General features: G+C 44.0%; 1 protein-coding gene across 1 annotated transcript in view; it reads left to right on the top strand.

The window, feature by feature from the left end:
* PLGRKT (plasminogen receptor with a C-terminal lysine) overlaps window positions 1-22,369 on the top strand; it is an 85,900-nt gene extending 63,531 nt beyond the window's left edge. Inside the window, exons 4-5 of the mRNA XM_073542634.1 lie at window positions 10,774-10,883; window positions 20,804-22,369. Coding sequence (XP_073398735.1) covers window positions 10,774-10,883; window positions 20,804-20,925 — 232 coding nt within the window. The 3' untranslated portion in view covers window positions 20,926-22,369. The remainder of the gene's footprint in view (window positions 1-10,773; window positions 10,884-20,803) is intronic.
* The last annotated feature ends 376 nt before the right edge of the window (window positions 22,370-22,745 follow it).

Here is a 22,745-nt window from a genome sequence, read left to right as displayed (position 1 = left end):
GACGAGTTTCATCTGAAACTTATTTTGTTTCATTCGGGTTTCACGAAACCCGATCCGACCAAAGTCGCTCAACTCTATAAGTAATGTAAGTCATACTTTAGACTATAATGCTCATAGATGATTGCATGGACTAGATACTGTTGTAGAAAATTCTCTACAATGACTACCATTTTAAAGTCCATATTTTAGAGCTCCAATAAATATAGGTTCAAGTAAACTTTCACTCCCAAACAGGTATAATTTATCGGATTTATTTAAGATATAGTCCCATAGTGTGGTTGCTGCATGCAGCTTAAAGAGATTTTTTCCTTTAGGAAAGTGGATTGCAAAAGTTGGCAGTCATGTAAAATAACAAAGCAAGTGGATGACCACTCTCACTCGTTCCAGTGCCAGTTCTCATCCATTGCTCTGATCATTGTGTTTTGGTTGCAGTGTTGACATCACATTGACTTGACAGCGCACATCAACTCTGTAATTAGTCACTGAGCTCAGTAGCTGTGCTGATGTAAAGAGCATAAACCGGTGAGCTTGGTTACTGAGTGCAGCGGTGATACGCGCCATCACTGGTGCAGCCAAAACCAGAGCGGAAGAGAGTCAGTGCTCAGGAGGTGGAGTACGAGTTGGCTTTATTTTACATGCCTGCCAACATTTGAGGTCCATTTTCTTGAATGCGGAAAACCACATTAAAGCCATGCCAAGATGTAAGGGATAATGAGGAAAGCATTTTCCAGCAAACGTGTGAGATTGTATATAACCCTGCTCACTGACAAGACCTCTGATTTCATAAATCTTTTGCACATACTTGGAACTGCAAGGCAAATATTATGTTATCAGTGCTGGTGGACCGGCACTTCTGGTGTTAATGGTTTGATCTCAGTGCAGACTCTTACCTGCACACCTGGGACTTGTTATGGTGGCCTCTCATTGGTTCTGGGAAAGCTTCTTATTGGCCCAGGAAGCTCCCATCCCCCTTCAGTTATACTTTCGCCCTTGGCATTGTGTGGTGACCCCTGAGTGTGTTTGTGCTGTGTTCTGGTTGCTTGTTACTCTGTGTACGACTTGGTCTGTTCTCTGGATATTGCTTGTTGGATTCTGCTTGGTACCTTCTATGTCTGTTTGGTTTTGACCCCTGCTTGGCCCCGACTATCCGTTCTGTCTCATCCCTGGTACTTTACTGCTATCTCTGTGTATGACCTCCATTTTGCCTGTCTCTGAGTATTTCTGTATAGTGTCCTGCCATCTCTGAAAGCAGAACGCTAAGCCCCGCCCCCTTGCAGTCACATGACCGTAGGTCCTTCACTGCTTGCTAAACTTCAGCGTCCACAGGTCCTGTGTATCTGTACTTTCCGGCTGTACCTGACCCTGGGCCCCCATACAGTGCGGGTGAGTCCCTGCTCAGCGGAGGCTGCACACCGGCGCTGGCAGGATCCTGACATTATAACTAACCATTAAGTTTTGGGGGTTTTTTTGTGCAGCGTTATGGATGCCATACAGTCTCTGGCTGACCAGATGAAAACTCTGAGTCAGATGTTTCAGGGTTTATCTCTGGAGCAGCAAGCTCTGGCTCGTTCTCAGCAGCAGATTTCTGAGACAGTGCGAGGGGCTTTATTTGATGGGTCTCCGGGGGCTGGGGCGAGGGATGTTGTTCTGGTGTCCGCGGAACCACCTGTTAAACTGCCTGACTTTTTTTCTGGGAACAAAAAGGAGTTCAGGGTCTTCATGAAGGGGTGCAAACTTTTTTTTAGTTTGAGACCACGTTCCTCTGGGGATGAAAACCAGAAGGTAGGGGTCATTATGTCTTTATTAAGAGGGTCCCCACAAGCTTGGGCTTTCTCCCTTCCTCCCACTGCCCCTGAGAGATTGCCTGTGAATACGTTTTTTGAAGCCCTCGGGCTACATTTATGATGAGCCTGACCGAGTGCGATTGGCAGAGGACATGGTGATGAGTGTCTGTCAGGGGAAACACTCGGCTGAGTGGTTTTGTACTGAATTCCGCCGCTGGGCCGCAGAGATTTCTTGGGACGATGCTGCACTCCGAGGACTCTTTCGCAGAGGCTTGTCCGAGCGGCTGCAGGATGCCTTGGCACTACATCCCCCACCTAACTCTCTCGAGGACGCCATGACCCAGGCCGTCCGGATGGACAGCAGGCTGCGGGCCAGAGGGGTGATGCAGGTGGAGACTCCATTGTTCCCCAGTGGAAAAGAGACTGCCCCTGAGCTCATGGACGTAGGCGCCCTCTCCCTGAAGGATACGGAAAGGAAACGCCGGAAGGACAAGCAGTTATGCTTTTACTGCGGTAAAAAGGGACATTGGAAAAGGGAGTGTCCTGATTGCCCGTCTTCGACCCGGTCGGCGGGAAACGACTAGGTCTGGGTAGTCAGCGGGGAGACTACTCAGACCTTCAGGTACCCTTTTCCTCGTTTTCTAAAGTGTTACTGCATGTGGAACTGTTGGTGGACGATTGTTCTTTTCCCTCTACAGCCTTTGTGGACTACGGATCATCGATTGATCTCATTGACTCCCAATTGGTCACACGCTGCAAGATAGGGACAGTTAGGCTCAAGGTTCCGATCAAGGTGGTGGCCATTGACTCCTCTCCCCTCACTAAGGAGGGAATTCTCTTTATGTCTGACTTGTTTTCGCTCAGAGTGGACGCTACTCATGTGGAAAACCTAAGTTGTTTCGTTCTGGACAATCTACCTGCAGGGTTGGTGTTGGGCATGCCCTGGTTCCAACGCCATAACCCAGTTATTAACTGGAAAACGGGGTAGATTGTTCAATGGAGGTTTAATGATTTTAAGTTGTGTGATAAATCCGCCCTGCTGGTTGAACCTGTTAAATCTGTGTCTGTATCATCTGTCGAGCTGGAAGGTATTCCGGAATGCCTGAAGGACTTCGAAGATGTATTCTCTGAAAGCGAGGCCGAGACGTTACCGCCACATTGATCCTTTGACTGCGCTATCGAGCTGGTCCCGGGGGCTAAATTACCTAAAGCCCGTCTGTTTAATTTATCCGGCCCTGAGCATTTGGCTATGAAGGAGTACATTGCTGAAAGTCTGCGCAAGGGACACATACGTCCTTCAGTCTCACCTGTGGCGGTAGGTTTCTTTTTTGTAAAAAAAAAAAAAAAGATGGCGGGTTACGTCCCTGTCTCGATTTTCGGGAGCTTAGTCAGATTACTGTACGGAATACGTACCCCCTTCCGTTGATTCCCGATTTGTGTAACCAACTATCAGGGGCAAAGTGGTTTTCTAAACTGGATCTTCGGGGGGCATATAATTTGATAACGGTCCGAGAGGGGGATGAATGGAAAACTGCGTTCCTCACGTCCGAGGGACTGTTTGAAAATTTAGTCATGCCGTTTGGTCTTACCAATGCCCCCGCCATATTTCAGAATTTCATCAGCATGGTATTCTCGGATCTCATTGGTCGTTTTGTCGTTATCTACTTAGATGATATTTTGATATACTCCTCCGACAGGCATTCTCATCTGGAACGTGTACGAACTGTTCTCCAAAGACTGAGAGAAAATCATCTGTATGCCAAATTGGAGAAATGTGTATTTTGTGTTCAAGAATTGTCTTTTTTGGCATTAATCGTATCCTGTGAGGGTTTTTGCATGGACCCCAAGAAGGTGCAGGCCATTGCGGATTGTATGCAACCCCGAGATCTTAAGGGTCTTCAGCGCTTCTTGGGGTTCGCCAATTATTACCGCAAATTTATCCGGGGGTTTTCGCAGGTGGTCAAACCTCTCACGGATCTAACATGCAAAGGTGCGGATGTGAGAAATTGGTCCTCGCTCACAAAAGAGGCCTTTGCGACTCTGAAAAAATGTTTTATGTCTGCTCCTGTGTTGGTACAGCCAGATCCATCCAAACCATTTGTGGTGGAGGTGGATGTCTCCGAGGTGGGGGTGGGGGCAGTGTTGTCCCAAGGGCCTGCCACTCTTACCAACCTTAGGCCATGTGCTTTCTTTTCCAAGAAGTTCTCTGCTGCTGAAAGAAATTATGATGTAGGCAATAGAGAGCTTCTTGCGGTCAAGTTGGCGTTTGAGGAGTGGAGGCACTTTTTGGAGGGGGCCAGTCACCCGGTTACTGTGATCACTGATCACAAAAATTTGTCATACATTGAGTCTGCTAAAAGACTAACGCCCAGACAGGCCCGTTGATCGCTTTTTTTTTCTCGTTTCCAGTTTACTATTACATTCCGTCCAGGGTGAATGAATGTCAAGGCTGACGCCTTATCTCGTAGTTTTCATCCTGTGTCTGCCCCTGAGCCACCGCCCTCCATTCTGCACCCTGGGGTGGTGGTAGCAGGGATCTCGTCTGAATTGGAACGGGAAATTGAGGGGGCCCAGTCGCTGGCTCCTGCGGCCAAGCCAGGGGGCAAGTTGTTTGTCCCAGAGCAACTTCGCCTTAAACTCTTGCAAGAGTTCCACGAATCCAAGCTGTGTGCTCACCCTGGTATATCAGCCACGCGACTGGCGGTGGCTAGGATCTTCTGGTGGCCTACCCTTGGTTCTGATATAAAGAAATTCATTTCTGGTTGTGGGGTCTGCGCTCGTTCTAAAAGCTCTCATAGCCGGCCCGGCGGGGAAGCTGATGCCCTTGGCAGTTCCCAAAAGACCATGGACCCACCTGTCCATGGATTTTATTACCAATCTTCCCTCTTCCAGGGGTAATACGGTGGTATGGGTAGTGGTGGACAGATTTTCAAAGCAGGCTCATTTTATACCCCTGTCCGCATTACCTTCTGCTGAGACCTTATCCAGATTGTTTGTGCAGCATGTGGTCCGCTTGCATGGGGTACCCCTGAATGTGGTGTCTGATCGTGGTGTGCAATTTGTGGATAAGTTTTGGCGTGCTTTCTGCAAAAAATTAGGGATATCTCTGTCCTTTTCGTCTGCATACCATCCCGAGAGTAATGGTCAGACGGAACGCACTAATCAGTCTCTGGAACAGATCCTCAGGTGTCTGACTTCTGCTAGACAGAATGACTGGTGTGATATACTGCCGTTGGCTGAATTTGCCTTCAATAGTCGGGTGAGTCAATCCACTGGTATGTCCCCTTTCTTGATCAACTATGAGTTCAGTCCTCATTTTGGTGAGTTTTCTCGTCTGGATTCGGGTTGTCCCGGGGCTGAGGACTCTGTTCGGCGGTTAAAAGATACATGGGCAGAAGTCCAGCTGCGTATATCTAGGTCTCAAGGCAGGTCCTGGGTGCCGGCCCGGTTGATGCATGCGGATCGCCTGGTTCGGGCTTTCCATGCTAGGTACCCGGGCAAGCCTGGGGGTCCAGAGGCCCCCCTTTGAGAGGGGGGTACTGTCATGATACCAGTGCTGGTGGACCGGCACTTCTGGGATTAATGGTTTGATCTCAGTGCAGACTCTTGCCTGCACACCTGGGACTTGTTATGGTGGCCTCTCATTGGTTCTGGGAAAGCTTCTTTTTGCCCCAGGAAGCTCCCATCCCCCCGTCAGTTATACTTTCGTCCTTGGCATTGTGTGGTGACCCCTGAGTGTGTTTGTGCTGTGTTCTGGTTGCTTGTTACTCTGTGTACGACTCGGTCTGTTCTCTGGATATTGCTTGTTGGATTCTGCTTGGTACCTTCTATGTCTGTTTGGTTTTGACCCCTGCTTGGCCCTGACTATCCGTTCTGTCTCATCCCTGGTACTTTACTGCTATCTCTGTGTATGACCTCCGTTTTGCCTGACTCTGAGTATTTCTGTATAGTGTCCTTCCATTTCTGAAAGCAGGACGCTAAGCCCCGCCCCCTTGCAGTCACATGACCGTAGGTCCTTCACTGCTTGCTAAACTTCAGCGTCCACAGGTCCTGTGTATCTGTACTTTCCGGCTGTACCTGACCCCGGGCCCCCCTACAGTGCGGGTGAGTCCCTTCTCAGCGGAGGCTGCACGCCGGCGCTGGCAGGATCCTGACAATATTATGAGGTAAACAAAAACACGATTGTTGATAATCAATACAATAACTGACATAATTTATAAATGTTATATTATATTTTATTCTATTATATTATATTCTTCATGCCTGGTTGTTTTGTGTCCATTATACTCGAGTTACCATGAATACTTATGTTCTCCATCATTGCTCAGCACCCAACTGGATCCAGTGCAGGCCACTCTGTGAACTGCGCAGAGACATGAAGCCGTGTTGTCACCGTTCCACCAGTCACTGGAGCTTGTTAAAGTCATCAACCACTGCAGCCAATCACAGGCTGCAGTGATCCGGCAACTGGTGGAATGGTGACATCACCTCTAGTTCTCTCTGCAGACCGTGGAGTGGCCTACGCTGGATGCAGGTGGGTGCAGGTACGTGAGTATGGATTATTTTGTTGTTTTTTTACATATCCTGTCCCAATGGCAACGGTTTACTTTGCCCACACATAGTTACTAATGGATATCAGCTGTGTATTAGAAAATTAAAACCTACATCTGTTTAGATGCCGTATGCTATTCTGTGCAATTATAATGTTACGGAACATGGAACACATTTGTTTTAAAAAGTTATAATCCATTTGTTTATTAACCCCTTAATCCCATATGACATACTATCCCGTCCATGTGCCCTGGGACCTAATTCCCAGGGACGCGCTAGTACGTCATAGCGATCAGCGGCGCCCACGTGGTGAGCGCCGCTGATCGCGGCCTGGTGTCAGCTGATTATCACAGCTGACACCCGGCACAATGTGTCAGGGGCGGTCACGGACCGCCCCCGACACGTTAACCCCTTGCACACCGCGATCAAACACGATCGCGGTGTACCGGGGGTTAAAGGGAAGCATCGGCAGGGAGGGGGCTCCCTCCGTGCTTCCCTGAGCCCCCCACGGCAGCGCAATGTGCAGCGCTGCTGCGGGGGGTCTCCTTCCCTGCAGGCCCCCGAATCCAAGATGGCGACGGGGACCTTCGGGGGCCTGCAGGGAGATGGCTTCCTCAGTGCCTGCAAAGCGCAGGCAAGGAGGAAGCCTGTGTAGTGCCTGTGACAGATTGCTGATGTGACAGATCAGCAATCTGTCACAGGACAGTGATGTCCCACCTGGGACAATGTAATAAAGTTAAAAAAAAAAAAAAGTGTTAAAATAATTTTTTTAAAATCGCCAAATAAATTAGAAAAAAAAATAAAAATATTCCCCCAATAAATTTCATTTTTTGGAAATAAAAAAAAAAACAATAAAAGTACACATATTTGGTATCGCCGCGTCCGTGATGACTTGCCCTATAAAACTGTCCCATTAGTTAATCCCTTTAGCGAACCCCTTAAAAAATAAAAAACGAAGCAAAAAATAATGATTTATCATACCGCCGAACAAAAAGTGCAATAACGTGCGATCAAAAAGACGCATATAAATATCCATGGTACCGCTGAAAACGTCATCTTGTCCCGCAAAAAACGAGCCGCCATACAGCATCATCAGCGAAAAATAAAAAAGTTATAGCTCGCAGAATAAAGCGATGCAAAAATAATTATTTCTTATATAAAATAGTTTTCATTGCATAAAACCGACAAAACATAAAAAAAGACATAAATGAGGTATCGCTGTAACCGTACTGACCCGAAGAATAAAGCCGCTTTATCAATTTTATCGCACACGGAACGGTGTAGACGCACCCCCCAAAAGAAATTCATGAAACGCTGGTTTTTGTTCATTCTGCGTCCCAAAAATCGGAATAAAAAGCGATCTAAAAATGTCACGTGCCCGAAAATGGTACCAATAAAAATGTCAACTCGTCCCGCAAAAATTAAGACCTCACATGACTCAGTGGGTCAAAATACGGAAAAATTATAGCTCTCAATAGGTGGTGATGCAAAAACTATTTTTACAATAAAAAGCGTCTTTTAGTGTGTGACAGCTGCCAAACATAAAAACCCGGCATAAATAGTAAATCAACCCCCCCTTTATCACCCCCTTAGTTAGGGAAAAATAATAAAATTAAAAGAAAATGTAATTATTTCCATTTTCCCATTAAGGTTAGGGCTAGGGTTAGGGCTGATATTAGGGTTAGGGGTGTGTTGGGGTTAGGGTTGGAGTTATAATTGGGGGTTTCCACTGTTTGGGCACATCAGGTGCTCTCCAAATGCAACATGGCGTCTGATCTCAATTCCAGCCAATTCTGAGTTGAAAAAGTAAAATGGTGGTCCTTCCCTTCCAAGCTCTGCCATGCGCCCAAACAGTGTTTTACCCCCACATGTAGGGTATCAGCCTACTCAGGACAAATTGCAAAACAACTTTTGGGGTCCAATTTCTCCTGTTACCCTTAGGAAAATAAAAAATTGGGGGCAAAAATATCATTTTTGTGGAAAAAAATGATTTTTTTATTTTCACGCCCGGGCGTTATAAACTTCTGTGAAACACTTGGGGCTTCAAAGTGCTCACCACACATCTAGATAAGTTCCGTGGGGGGTCTAGTTTCCAAAATGGGGTCACTTGTGGGGAGTTTCAATAGTTTAGGTACATCAGGGGCTCTCCAAACGCACATGACGCCCGCAGACCATTCCATCAAAGTCTGCATTCCAAAACGTCACTACTTCCCTTCCGAGACCCGATGTGTGCGCATACAGTAGTTTTCTCCCACATATGGGGTATCAGCGTACTCAGGACAAATTGGACAACAACTTTTGGGGTCCAATTTCTCCTGATACCCTTGGGAAAATAAAAAATTGGGGACTAATTGATCATGTTTGTGGAAAAATTACGATTTTTTTTATTTTCACGCCCGGTCGTTATAAACTTCTGTGAAGCACTGGGGGGGTTCAAAGTGCTCACCACACATCTAGATAAGTTCCCTAGGGGGTCTAGTTTCCAAAATGGGGTCACTTGTGGGGGGTTTCCACTGTTTAGGTACATCAGAGGCTCTCCAAAAGCAACATGACACCCGCAGACCATTCCACCAAAGTCTGCATTCCAAAACGTCACTACTTCCCTTCCGAGACCCGACGTGTGCCCATACAGTAATTTTCTCCCACATATGGGGTATCAGCGTACTCAGGACAAATTGGACAACTTTTGGGGTCCAATTTCTCCTGGTACCCTTGGGAAAATAAAAAAATTGCTGACTAAAAGGTCATGTTTGTGGAAAAAATACGATTTTTTTTATTTTCACGCCCGGGCGTTATAAACTTCTGTGAAGCACTGGAGGGGTCAAAGTGCTCACCACACATCTAGATAAGTTCCTTGGGGGGTCTAGTTTCCAAAATGGGGTCACTTGGGGGATTCTACTGTTTAGGTACATCAGGGGCTTTCCAAACGCGACATGGTGTCCGATCTCAATTCCAGCCAAAAACGTCAAATGGCGCTGCTTCCCTTCCGAGCTCTGCCATGCGCCCAAATAGTGGTCTACCCCCACATGTGGGGTATCAGCGTACTCAGGACAAATTGCACAATAACTTTTAGGGTCCTGTTATCCTTGGAAAAATAAAAATTGGGGGTGAAAAGATCATTTTTGTGGAAAAAATATGATTTTTTAATTGTACGGCTGTATGTTATAAACTTCTGTGAAGCCCTTGGGGGTTCAAAGTTCTCTCCACACATCTAGATAAGTTCCTTGGGGAGTCTATTTTCCAAAATGGTGTTATTTGTGGGGGGTTTCCACTGTTTTGGTACATCAGGGGTTTTCCAATCGCGATATGGTGTCCGATCTCAATTCCAGCCAAAAACTTCAAATGGCAATGCTTCCCTTCCGAGCTCTGCCATGCGCCCAAATAGTGGTTTACCCCCACATGTGGGGTATCAGCGTACTCAGGACAAATTGCACAATAACTTTTATGGTCCTGTTACCCTTGGGAAAATAAAAATTGGGGGTGAAAAGATCATTTTTGTGGAAAAAATATGATTTTTTAATTGTACCGCTGTACATTATAAACTTCTGTGAAGCCCTTGTGGGTTCAAAGTTCTCACCACATATCTTGATAAGTTCCTTGGGGGGTCTAGTGTCCAAAATGGGGTCCCTTGTGGGGGGTTTCCACTGTTTAGGTACATCAGGGGCTCTCCAGACGTGACATGGCGTCCAATCTGAATTCCAGCCAATTTTGCATTGAAAAAGTCAATCCTGAAGTATTTTTTTTGTGAAAAAAAGTTAAATGTTCATTTTTTTTTTTAAATATTCAAAAAATTGCTGTGACGCACCTAAAGGTTTAATAAACTTCTTGAATGTGGTTTTGAGCACCTTAAGGGGTGCAGTTTTTAGAATGTTGTCATTTTTGGGTATTTTCTATCATATAGACCCCTCAAAGTGGCTTCAAATGTGATGTGGTCCGTAAAATTAAAATGGTGTTGCAAAAATGAGAAATCGCTGGTCAATTTTTAACCCTTATAACTTCCTAAAAAAAAAAAATTTTGGTTCCAAAATTGTGCTGATGTAAAGTAAACATGTGGGAAATGTTACTTATTAAGTTTTTTGTGTGCCGTATCTCTATGATTGAAGGGCATAAAAATTCAAAGTTGGAAAATTGCGAAATTTTCAAAATTTACGCCAAATTTCTGTTTTTTTCACAAATAAACCCAAGTTATTTGAATTAAATTTTACCACTAACATGTAGTACAATATGTCACGAGAAAACAATGTCAGAATCACCGGGATCCATGGAAGCGTTTCAGAGTTATTACCTCATAAAGGGACAGTGGTCAGAATTGTAAAAATTGACCCGGTCATGAACGTGCAAACCACCCTTGGGGCTTAAGGGGTTAAGAGGCATGATTTATATCTATGTCATAGTGTATACTGTACTCTTAACTTCAAACACTTTGTTCTTTGTGCAGGGCAATAAGAGGGAAGAAGCCAGGATTATTTATTCCTATTATACCACTGGGATTTGTTTTTGCATACCAGTATGATATGGGCTATGGGACCTTAGTTCATAGAATGAAAGGTACGTTTGTTTGACTACTTACCATAGTATTCTTCTATATTTTTTCTCTTAATCCTAAAATCTTATCCATAACATACAAACCTGCAACTGCAAGGTTGTTAGGAAATGTGTTTACTAATTATAAAAGTCTGGGAATCTCTGCTCTCGGGATGTCTATACAGTGGGTACGGAAAGTATTCAGACGCCTTTAAATTTTTCACTCTTTGTTGCATTGCAGCCATTTGGTAAATTCAAAACAGTTCATTTTTTTCTCATTAATGTACCCTCTGCACCCCATCTTGATTGAAAAAAAACCAGAAATGTTTGCAAATTTATTAGAAGAAAAACTGAAATATCACATGGTCATAAGTAATCAGACCCTATCCTCAGTATTGAGTAGAAGCACCCTTTTGAGCTTGTACAGCCATGAGTCTGTAAGAGACAGCACTATACATAACAGCAGAGGAAGCTATATAATAAGGGACGGCACCATATATAGCTAGAGAGGATGGTGTGTAATAAGGGACGGTGTTATACATAATAAAAGAGGAAACTATGTAACTAAGGATGGTGTTATACAGAATTAGTGAGTACACTATATGCTAAGGGACTATGTTATACATAATAAGTACGTATACTATATGCTAAGGGACTGTGTTATACATAATAAGTACGTACACTATATGCTAAGGGACTGTGTTATACATAATAAGTACGTACACTATATACTAAGGGACTGTGTTAGACATAGTGAGTACACTATATACTAAGGGACTGTGGTAGACATAATAAGCAATAACAAACAATGTAGAATTGATCTTCAGCTCACCTGGTTCAGCCTGCCCAGTCCTCCTTTCCATAATCTCGGTGCACGGAGTGAATCCATCCCCATCTGGGAGAAATGCTCAATGAAAAAAAGTTTTTTATGGTTCCAGCACACGATGTGAAAAAATTAAGAAAAGCCTTTATTTAATCCATAATTAAAAAATGCAATTCCAGTGATAATAAAAGCATGTGTAGCCTACACGTGCTTTTATCACTGGAATTGCATTTTTTAATTATGGATTAAATAAAGGCTTTTCTTAGTTTTTTCACATCGTGTGCTGGAACCATAAAAAACTTTTTTTCATAATAAGCGATAATGTCTTCCTCCACCTCCCCCTGTTCCTAAGGCCATTATAAGTCCCCCTTCCTCCCATCCCAATCCCCCACACCCCCTCATTGTCCTCTTCCCCCCGCATCCCATTATTGTCCTCTCCCCCACCCCATCATTGCCCCCTTCAACACCTCCTTCATTGCCTTCTCCCCACCACTATCTTTGCTTTCTCCCCCCACCACTCCCATCATTGCCCATTCCACCACATCCATCATTTCCTTCTCCCCCACCACCCCCATTATTGCCCTTTCCACCACCACCATCATTGCATTCTCCCCCACAACCCCCATCACCCTTTTTTTTACCCCACCACCCCATCATTGCCCTTTCCACCACCTCCATCATTGCCTTCTCCCCTACCGCCCCATCATTGCCCTCCCCATCACACCCATCATTGTCTTCTCCCCATCACCCCCATCATTGCCTTCTCCCCATCACTCCCATCATTGTCTTCTCCATCACTCCCATCATTGTCTTCTCCATCACTCCCATCATTGCCTTCTCCATCACCCCATCATTGCCTTCTCCCCATCACTCCCATCATTGCCTTCACCATCTCCCCATCATTACCTTCTCCCCATCACCCCCAATATTGCCTCCTCCCCATCACCCATATCATTGCCTTCTCCCCATCACCCCCATCATTACCTTCTCCCCATCACTGCCTTCTCACCATCATTCCCATCATTGCCTTCTCCATCACCCCTATCATTGCCTTCTCCCCATTACTGCCTTCTCCCCATCACCCCCATCATTTCCTACTCCCATCATTGCCTTCTCCATCACCCCATCATTACCTTCTCCCCATTACCCCCAATATTGCCTCCTCCCCCATCACCCGTATCATTGCCTTCTCCCCATCACTCCCATCATTGCCTTCTCCATCACCCCATCATTGCCTTCTCCATCACCCCATCAATGCCTTCTCGCCATCACTCCCATCATTGCCTTCTCCATCACCCCATCATTGCCTTCTCCCCATTACTCCCATCATTGCCTTCTCCATCACCCCCATCATTGCCTTCTCCCCATCACCCCATCATTGCATTCTCCCCATCACCCCCCATCATTGCCTTCTCCCCATCACCCCCCATCATTGCCTTCTCCCCATCACCACCATCATTGCCTTCTCCCCATCACCCCAACATTGCATTCTCCTCATCACCCCCATCATTGCCTTCTCCCCATCACCCCCATCATTCCCCTCTCCTCCACCTACACACACAGACACACACACAGCACCATTGACCTCTGCATATTCCCCCGCAGCGCTATGGATGCAAGCACCCACACCACCACTCATCTCTACACATACTTACATACACACATATAAAACACACATATACATACATACAAAAAACACACACACACAGCACCTCTCACCTGTCTGCAGCCTCAGCACCACCGGCACCCACGCTTACTCGCTCTGGCAAAGTGGCTAGCCGTGCGCTGAATGATGACGTCATCCAGCGGTGCTGCTTTCTGTGTCAGAGACAGGAAGTGCGGGCGCCAGGCAGGAAGCAGGACGGATCCTTGCTGCTCCGCTCCTGCTATTTTCTCTTGCAGGCAGCGGAGCTGCTGGGATCGCTCCTTGTCTCGCCGCACATTGCCCTCATTATTACCCACCCTGCAGGGGTGCCCTGGAGCCTCTAGGCCCCGGTGCAGACGCAACGGAAGAACCGGCGGTATGTCCACCCATGACTTGGCCGTATTCATGTTTCCTTCAATTGCAACCAGTCGTCCTGTCCCTGCAGCTGAAAAACACCCCCATAGCATGATGCTGCCACCACCATATTTCACTCTTGGGATTGTATTGGGAATGTGATGAACTGTGCCTGGTTTTCTCCACACACCGCTTAGAATTATCACCAAAAAGTTCTATCTTTGTCTCATCAGACCAGAGAATCTTATTTCTCATAGTCTGGGAGTCCTTCATGTGTTTTTTTTTTAGCAAACTCTATGTGGGCTTTCATATGTCTTGCACTGAGGAGAGGCTTCCGTTGGGCCACTGAAATAAAGGCCCGACTGGTGGAGGGCTGCAGTGATAGTTGACTTTGTGGAACTTTCTCCCATCTCCCTACTGCATCTGTGGAGCTCAGCCACAGTGATCATGGGGTTCTTTTTTACCTCTCTCACCAAGGCTCTTTTCCCATGATTGCTCAGTTTGGCTGGACGGCCAGGTCTACGAAGACTTCTGGTGGTCCCAAACTTCTTCCATTTAAGGATTATGGAGGTCACTGTGCTCTTAGGAACCTTGAATACTGCAGTAATTCTTTTTTAACCTTGGCCAGATGTGTGCCTTGCCACAATTCTGTCTGAGCTATTTGGCCAGTTCCTTTGACCTCATGATTCTCATTTGGTCTGACATGCACTGTGAGCTGTGAGGTCTTATATAGACAGGTGTGTGCCTTACAAATAAAGTCCTATCAGCTTAATTTAACACAGGTAGACTCCAATGAAGGAGTAGAACCATCTCAAGGAGGATCACAAGCAAATGGAGAGTATGTGACTTAAATATGAGTGTCTGAGCAAAGGGTCTGAATACTTATCACTATGTGATATTTCAGATTTTCTTTTTAATAAATTTGCAAAAATTTCTACATTTCTGTTTTTTTCAGTCAAGATGGGGTGCAGAGTGTAAATTAATGAGAAAAAAATAAACTTTTTTGAATTTACCAAATGGCTGTAATGAAACGAAGAGTGAAAAATGTAAAAGGGGTCTGAATACTTTCCGTACCCACTGTACCAAACGGGAAAGAAAAAAGCTTAGAGTGACCACATGACATGTGGTGGACAATATCTTACCCTGGGTATGGCTGTGGAGCACCGTAATGAATTACAGAGCATTGCATGGCTTAAAATGAGAATAATGCAGATTTGGAAATTTTCAGCTTGCTGTAATTTTACTATAGATATTGCACTGTAAATTTCTGCTGATTTTGAGGTGTGAAATCCACACTGCAGATTAACCTAAACTTCTGAACATGTGGACACAGCCTAACTCGACTCCACTTACGATTACTTCAGTATGAGGAATGGTTGCCTCTTACTTTCCCCATTGCTTTGCATCATTACAGAGGCTGGGCTCCTGTACTTCAGTTTCTTGCTTTATACATTTCGTATTGCTAGTGAATTTGTACATCTCGCTGTTTATCAAAATGTATTCAAGTAACTAATGTGTTTGGCCCTGTATTCCTTGCAGCTATCCAGTAGGTTAATGCTACTTACTGTTATGGTGGATATATTATGGCAACAGGTTTTTGTGCCATCAGAAATAATCCATGTAATAGAGATGTAGTTATTTCAATATGTACAACACAATAGAAAAAGATGCAATGGAAATTATGATGTAAATTTTTACAGACAAAGCTTCTGCGTGCTGCATTATGTATGTTCATGTTTATTAAGAGGATTTCTTCAAAATAGGAACACCTGTTTTCATTGTAGCACTGTGTAACGTACTACTGATTTATTCAATATTATAGTCTTCATTTTTTCCATTTTTTTTCTACAAAACCACCAATTTAAAGGGGTTTTCCCACAATGTTCATTTTAGTCAATAGTTCTTATAATAAAAAATTAACTCCACAATTTAATGTGTTTAATAAAATGTTCCTGTGCTCAGATAATCTTTAAATGTGCCCCTGCTGTGTACTGTGTAATGGCTGTGTGTGACCGTACAGGGACATGGTCTGATCATATCACAGCTCCTGGGCAGGGGAGGAAGTAAGATAGAGGATACAGACAGGAGAGCAGGGGATCACAGCTGATTCTTTCTGGGAGCTAAAACATTTCCCTGCCTGTTTTACAACATGTTTTACCTCACAGAAAGAATCAGCTGTGATCACCTGCTGTAATATCTGTATATTCTGTTGTTTACTCTCCTGCCCAGGAGATGTGGTATTATCAGACCATGTGCCTGTAGGGTGAGGCACAGACATTACACAGCAGGCGCACATTTATAATATTACTAGATGGAGGTCCGATGCGGTAATGTCACGATGGGGGCAGGCTTTGCAGCATTGAGAATCTCTCTCCCCCCCCCCCATGTGCTCACCCACCTATCCACTCTCTTTCCCCATGTGCTGACTTCTCCCGTCTGTGCTCTCTTCTTTGACCTGTCTACCCCATGTGCTATCCCCCTTGTCTGCTGTCTCTCTCCTTCCTGTGCTGTGTTCTCCCCTCATGTGCTGTCATGTTTGAGCTGTCTCCCCCCTGACCTCTGTCTCTCTCACCCCTGTGTCTGACCGTGTACAGAACATACCACAGCTCCTGGGCAGGGGAGAAAGGAAAAGACAATACTGACATTACAGCAGGAGATCGCAGAGGATACAATTTGTGAGGTAAAATATTGTTTAAAAACAGTCAGTGAAATACTTCACCTCACAAAATGAATCCTCTGTGATCCCCTGCTGTAATATCAGTATTGTCTTTTGCTTCCCCCCCCTGCCCAGGAGATGTGGTGTGCTACGTACACGGTCAGAAACAGACAATTTTTAAAATTAACTTTCATTCGTGGGAAAACCTCTTTAATATGACCGGCTTCCTCTACCTCTAGACACGTCGCGCATCAGCCGCCGGGATCAGCCGAATGATTCACTGTGCCTGCTCGGAATTCGCATAGGCACAGTGCGACGGTGTTCCTCTGGTGGTGCTGCGCGAGTGTGAGAGAGAGTGAGTGTATGAGTGTCAGTGTGTGAATGTGACTGAGTGTGAGAGTGTGAATGTGAGTGAGTGTATGAGTGTGAGTGTATGAGTGTGAGTGTATGAGTGTGACTGTGAGTGTGTGATTGTGAGTGTGTGTGGTGCGTATAGAGTGTGTGTTTGTGTCTGTGTGGTGCGACGGTGTTCCGTTAGTGGTACAGCGCAATAGGTTGGTAACAGCAGCAGTTTCCATATTGAGACACCCATCACTTGGGTGTCCGAATATGGTGGTCAGTGAAATTCCTCCGCTTGGAATTCTGGGATACGGTGTCATCTGGACAGAACAGGAAATGAAAACATTACAAAGCAATTATATAATTCGATGTCAGCACAGCAACATTTTTTTAAACACATAATTGTGGAAATTATTATTATTTTATATTATTTTATTTGTGGGAAAATACCTTTAACCCGTTCGTGACCATTTAAAGTAAATGTAAGTCATGTGGGCTGTAACAGCAGCGAGCAGAGTGTGTTTAACCATTTTATTACTGCTGTCATTCACTGGTGCCTGTCTGGTAAGTCACCATGACAGCTAGGGGCCTCCTTAATTAAGGCCCTCGCTGCTGCTCTCTTGATCTTCCTATGTGATCCAACCAGTGGCTGGACTTCAAGGAAGAACCTCAATTTAGCTATATACAGCAATACTGCATTACAAGCTGAACCGTCACAGTATGAAATCACAAAAGGGACTATAAAACAAAGTAAAAAAGTGATCAAAACGTCTAATGTACTCCAAAATTGTATCAATAAAAACGTCAGCTCAGCACAAAAACAAGAACCAAGCGCTCACATGGATCCATCGATGGCAAAATAAAAAAGTTATCAGCGACACAAACTACTTTTTTTTAACAAAGTTCTGTAGAATTTTACTGCTAGGTATTTTTACCACATAATGAACACGATAAAAACATTTTTTTAGCATTTCATTCCATTTTGATTTTTTTTTTTCCTTTTTTCAGTATGTTATTTTGGAAAATGAATGGTATATTGAATACTACTAGAACTTGTTCTTTACCCCTTCCCGACAAGGCCAATTTCCGTTTTTGCATTTTGATTTTTCCTCCCCAGGGAGCTAATGGGCTCATATAGAATGACGTGTCCCCATGTCGGTACCCTGTTAATGACACTGTCAAGAGTTTGAAGCGGCATTTAAGAGGTTAACAGTCGTGGACTAAGCTCTGCTCCACCCGCGACTGTTGGAGGTACTCCTGCCTGTGTTTCACAGCCATTATCTACCTGGTATGGGGGCGGGCTCACCCTCCCCCAACATGTGCTGTAAATGTACAGCAGATGTCAGTAAGGGGTTAAAATAACAAACCTTCATATAGCTATGTCAACAGAAAAAAAAATATGGCTCTTGGAAGAAAGAAAGGAAAAAAAGAAACATAAAAGTTCTAAGCATAAATGCTACCAAAAGTTTTGACTTCAATAGACACTGTAGGTGGACAGAAGTCAATGATCACAGCTAAAAAACGCTGCCAGGAGAAGGGAGACTGAAAATAGGTTGCATGTAAACTATCCAAACTGTTGGGACATGTGTGTTATCCACAACTCCACTTTCTCTTTACATAAAGTTGAATGTACCATTATTTAATATATATTGTATTCAATTATAATGTATTAGGATAACTGCCCACAGATAATGGTGTAAAGGCCCAGTCACACATAGCGATATCGCTAGCAATATCGCTGTAACATCACTGGTTTTGTGACGTAGCAGCGATATTGCTAGCAATATCGCTACATGTGATACCTCCAACCAGCTCCCCCGCTGTCTGTCGCTGATCGCGCGAGAACGTCCTGGACCATTTCTCGTCGGGCGCTTCCTGCTGGGCTTCCTGTGGCGCCGACGAGCAACGCGTGGACGCGAACGGGAGGACATCAGGATCCCCGCGTCTGACAGGTAAGTAGCGACCCCCGACCACTGCTATGTCGCTGGTGAGATCTGCCTGTGTGGCAGCTCACTAGCGACCACTTTGCGATGCACCAGCGATCCATATCGTTGTCGGGATCACTGGTGCATCGCTTAGTGTAACGGTACCTTAATACATAATAGTAAAAGAAGCACTGAACACAAACACAACCCCAGTCACTGATACAATACCATAGTTGCAATCAAGTGTTGTTCATTCTACCCCTGAGGAAGCCACTAAGTGGGTGGCGATACACGTGTGGAAAAATCCTCATCCTTATTTTTGCCTTACCCATTAGACAGCATGATATTAATCTTACGCTAACATAATTATTTATGGGAAGTATTGAACATAGAATCTCCCCGGTCATTTGTTTACTGTCTAATACTACCTCTCTTTTTTACCTACTTTCTATCTGCGATTTAAGGAGGTTTGCTAATTATTATTGCATTTTTCAGAATTTATTACATAAGTATTGATATCAATAACAGCATTTAGTATTAGTGTAGTATCATATTTGTCATATTATTGCATTTACTGATGCTTTCTGCTGTCTTTTTGTTATATATTGATGGGCAAATGAGGCATTATTTTAGATTGCCTGTAGTAGAATGTTTACATCTCTTTTCGCGTTCTAAATGTTTTTAATCGTGTCTTGAACTGTTGTTTTTATTGTATAACTAGCTGAAGAGCCCGGCGCTACCCGGGCATAGTAACTAACTGTGGTTAGTTATAACAAATTATAATTATCCTCCATCCCATAGTCCCGTGCCCATATACCCATCATACATATCCACCATCCCATAGGCCCGTGCCCATATACCCATCATACATATCCTCCATCCCATAGGCCCGTGCCTATATACCCATCACACATCCTCCAACCCATAGGCCCGTGCCCATATACCCATCATACATATCCTCCATCCCATAGTCGAGTGCCCATATACCCATCACACATCCTCCATCCCTTAGTCCCATGCCCATATACCCATCACACATCCTCCATCCCATGCCCATATACCCATCATACATATTCGCCATCCCATAGTCGAGTGCCCATATGCCCATCACACATCCTCCATCTCATAGTCCCGTGCCCATATACCCGTCATACATATCCTCCATCCCATAGTCCAGTGCCCATATACCCATCACACATCCTCCATCCCATAGTCCCGTGCCCATATACCCGTCATACATATCCTCCATCCCATAGTCCAGTGCCCATATACCCATCATACATATCCTCCATCCCATAGTTCAGTGCCCATATACCCATCATACATATCCTCCATCCCATAGTCCAGTGCCCATATGCCCATCACACATCCTCCATCCCATAGTCCCGTGCCCATATACCCGTCATACATATCCTCCATCCCATAGTCCAGTGCCCATATACCCATCATACATATCCTCCATCCCATAGTCCCGTGCCTATATACCCATCACACATCCTCCATCCCATAGTCCCGTGCCCATATACCCGTCATACATATCCTCCATCCCATAGTCCAGTGCCCATATACCCATCACACATCCTCCATCCCATAGTCAACCATTATGACATCATAATGGGCGGCGGGGCTTGCAACCTATGATGACATCAGCGTCGCCATGGCAACCATTGTGACATCGTAATGAGGGGCGGGGCTTGATACGCACACACTGTTTCCCCAGTATGTAGATAGGGGCATTATGACATCATAATGAGGGGCGGGGCTTGACGCGCACACACTTTTTCCCCAGTATGTAGACAGGGGCAAAATTGTTTGGTGAATTGGAACGCGCGGGGTTAAAATTTCGCCTCACAACATAGCCTAGGACGCTCTCGGGGTCCAGACGTGTGACTGTGCCAAATTTTATGGCTGTAGCTGCGACAGTGCGGATGCCTATCCCGGACATACACACACACACACATACATACACACATACATACATACATACACGCATACATACACACACTTGAGCTTTATAAATTAGATAATAAAGTTTATAAGGTGATCCCCATTGTCTTTACCATACTACTTTTTTCTTTGAATATAATTAGCTTATAGTATGTGTTTGGATGCTCCCATTAATATTTAGTGGTGCCCTTAGTACTTCTCTATTTTACATAGTCACTGATCCTTGTAGTAATTATGTATTTTTCTTCTGTTTAGGTTCTGCCGAAGATATTCTTGAAAAAGAGCATGATTTACTAGACATACCTCAGGGTTTACCCACTTTTGAGCTGATTGAAAAGGCACGAAAAGCTCAAAGAAAATTCTTTGTAGAAAAGTAAAATGAGCCTCCAGTATTAACACACACCAAAGAAGAATTGTTATTCATCAATGATATTCCGTCCTAGGCTGCAGGAACCAATTTCTACCCACATTGTTGCTAGATTCTGTAATACTGTACCACAGACTTTAAATAAAATTACAAATGGGGTAAATTATTTTCTTAGTTAATTTCCAATAAAAGTAAAAGGTCTTTACTAAAACCAGACATGCCAACATTGCAATTGGCAAAAGAAGTATGTTAAAGTCCCACCTGGGAGTGCCCACATGAACCTTCATCTTATCAAAAGCAATACATGTTAATTAACAGTAAAATTGGCCGTCTTGCCCATTGCAACCAACTATAGCACTGTTTAATAGAGACAATTCTAATCTCCACCATTTAACCTTTTGAGCAATGCTGATTGTTGCATTCAAAGGGAAAGATTGAGGGATTAGAAATAGTCCTAATATATATTATACACGTTTGGTATTGTCACGATTGTAACAATGTGTGGCATTTGTTGCATGCTTTATGATGATTGATGTGTGCCATTTAAAAAAAAAAAAAGTGAAATCAAAATAAAATTATTTTAAATATAACACTAAAATATATGTAACAGACATTTGCACCAACATAAAATACAACTCATTCTGCAAAAAAACAAGGCTGCCAACGTTTACATTGTACAAAAAAAAACTACGATTGCCCTAACACAAAACGGAAAAATCCCCAAACAATAATCAATACCAACATTTTTTGGCTTTCAATGAGTTAAAGGAGTTGTCCAGTCAGAGTATATGAATGATGACCTTTCATTGGGATAAATTCTCAATATCAGATAGGTTGATTCTGATATCTGTTACCCCAAACAATCAGCTATTGGATGGAAATGGAGCTGAACTGCGCAGCTCTATCCAATGCGTAGTGGCCAAGCCAGTCAACGTACGACCACTCCTATTCAAGAGAAGCTGATCAGTGAGGGTGCTGGGTGTCAGATCCCAGTAAGGAAAGGTCATCAATATATTGCCTGTACAGCCCATTTAAGAAATGAAATCTAACTTTAATAGCATATATTTTACTGCTATACAATTTTATATATTTTTAGCTAAATAATATCTCCTGGTTTATTTGCATTATGGCTATATAGTGATGTAGCAAAGTAGAAACTAATCAGCAAGGCCTGCTATGCCAGAAGCAGTTTACCTTTTTGTCAAGATTGCTCATCTGTACAGTGTCATAATAAGGATAATAATAGATTTATTAATTAGTTATTGAAAGTAAAAGTTAATGTAATTTCTGTGAGTTCAGTATGTTCCTTTTTTACTGAGCTCTGTAAACCGTTTATTATTTTAAATAAGTATTTTTTCAATCTTTTTAAGAGTATACAAACATTAATTTTCTAATATAAATGGAATGCATGGTGTGTTATTACAATAAATTATTCTTACATTTTCAGCAATGAATTACTGGTGAGCATGACTTTATTTGCTGTTATGTTTTTCTAACAATAATCATGTGCAGCCAACCATATTTTCATAGCGACGACGTCATATGTATGAATAAATGCATATATCCATCATGCTTGACCAGTGGAAAGGGATTATGTTGATGAAAGAAAGGGACAGAGTAGAGTTGAGCGAAACGGGTCGGTCAATTTCAAAAGTCGCCGACTTTCGGAAAAGTCGGGTTTCATGAAACGAAACCCGACCATAGCGTGAGGTCGGCCACGAGGTCGGCGACCATGGCGCCAAAGTCGCATTTCAAATGATGCCCTTTTTCAGCCAATGATGGAGGACGCACACTGTGGGCAACGCGATGACATAGGCAGCAGTCACCACC

This window comes from Dendrobates tinctorius, unplaced genomic scaffold (assembly GCF_039654945.1).
Source record: "Dendrobates tinctorius isolate UK_male_01 unplaced genomic scaffold, ASM3965494v1 ptg000128l, whole genome shotgun sequence".
Lineage (NCBI taxonomy): Eukaryota > Metazoa > Chordata > Amphibia > Anura > Dendrobatidae > Dendrobates > Dendrobates tinctorius.
Note: the sequence above shows the minus strand (reverse complement) of the source record. Positions and strands in the feature narration are given on the sequence as shown.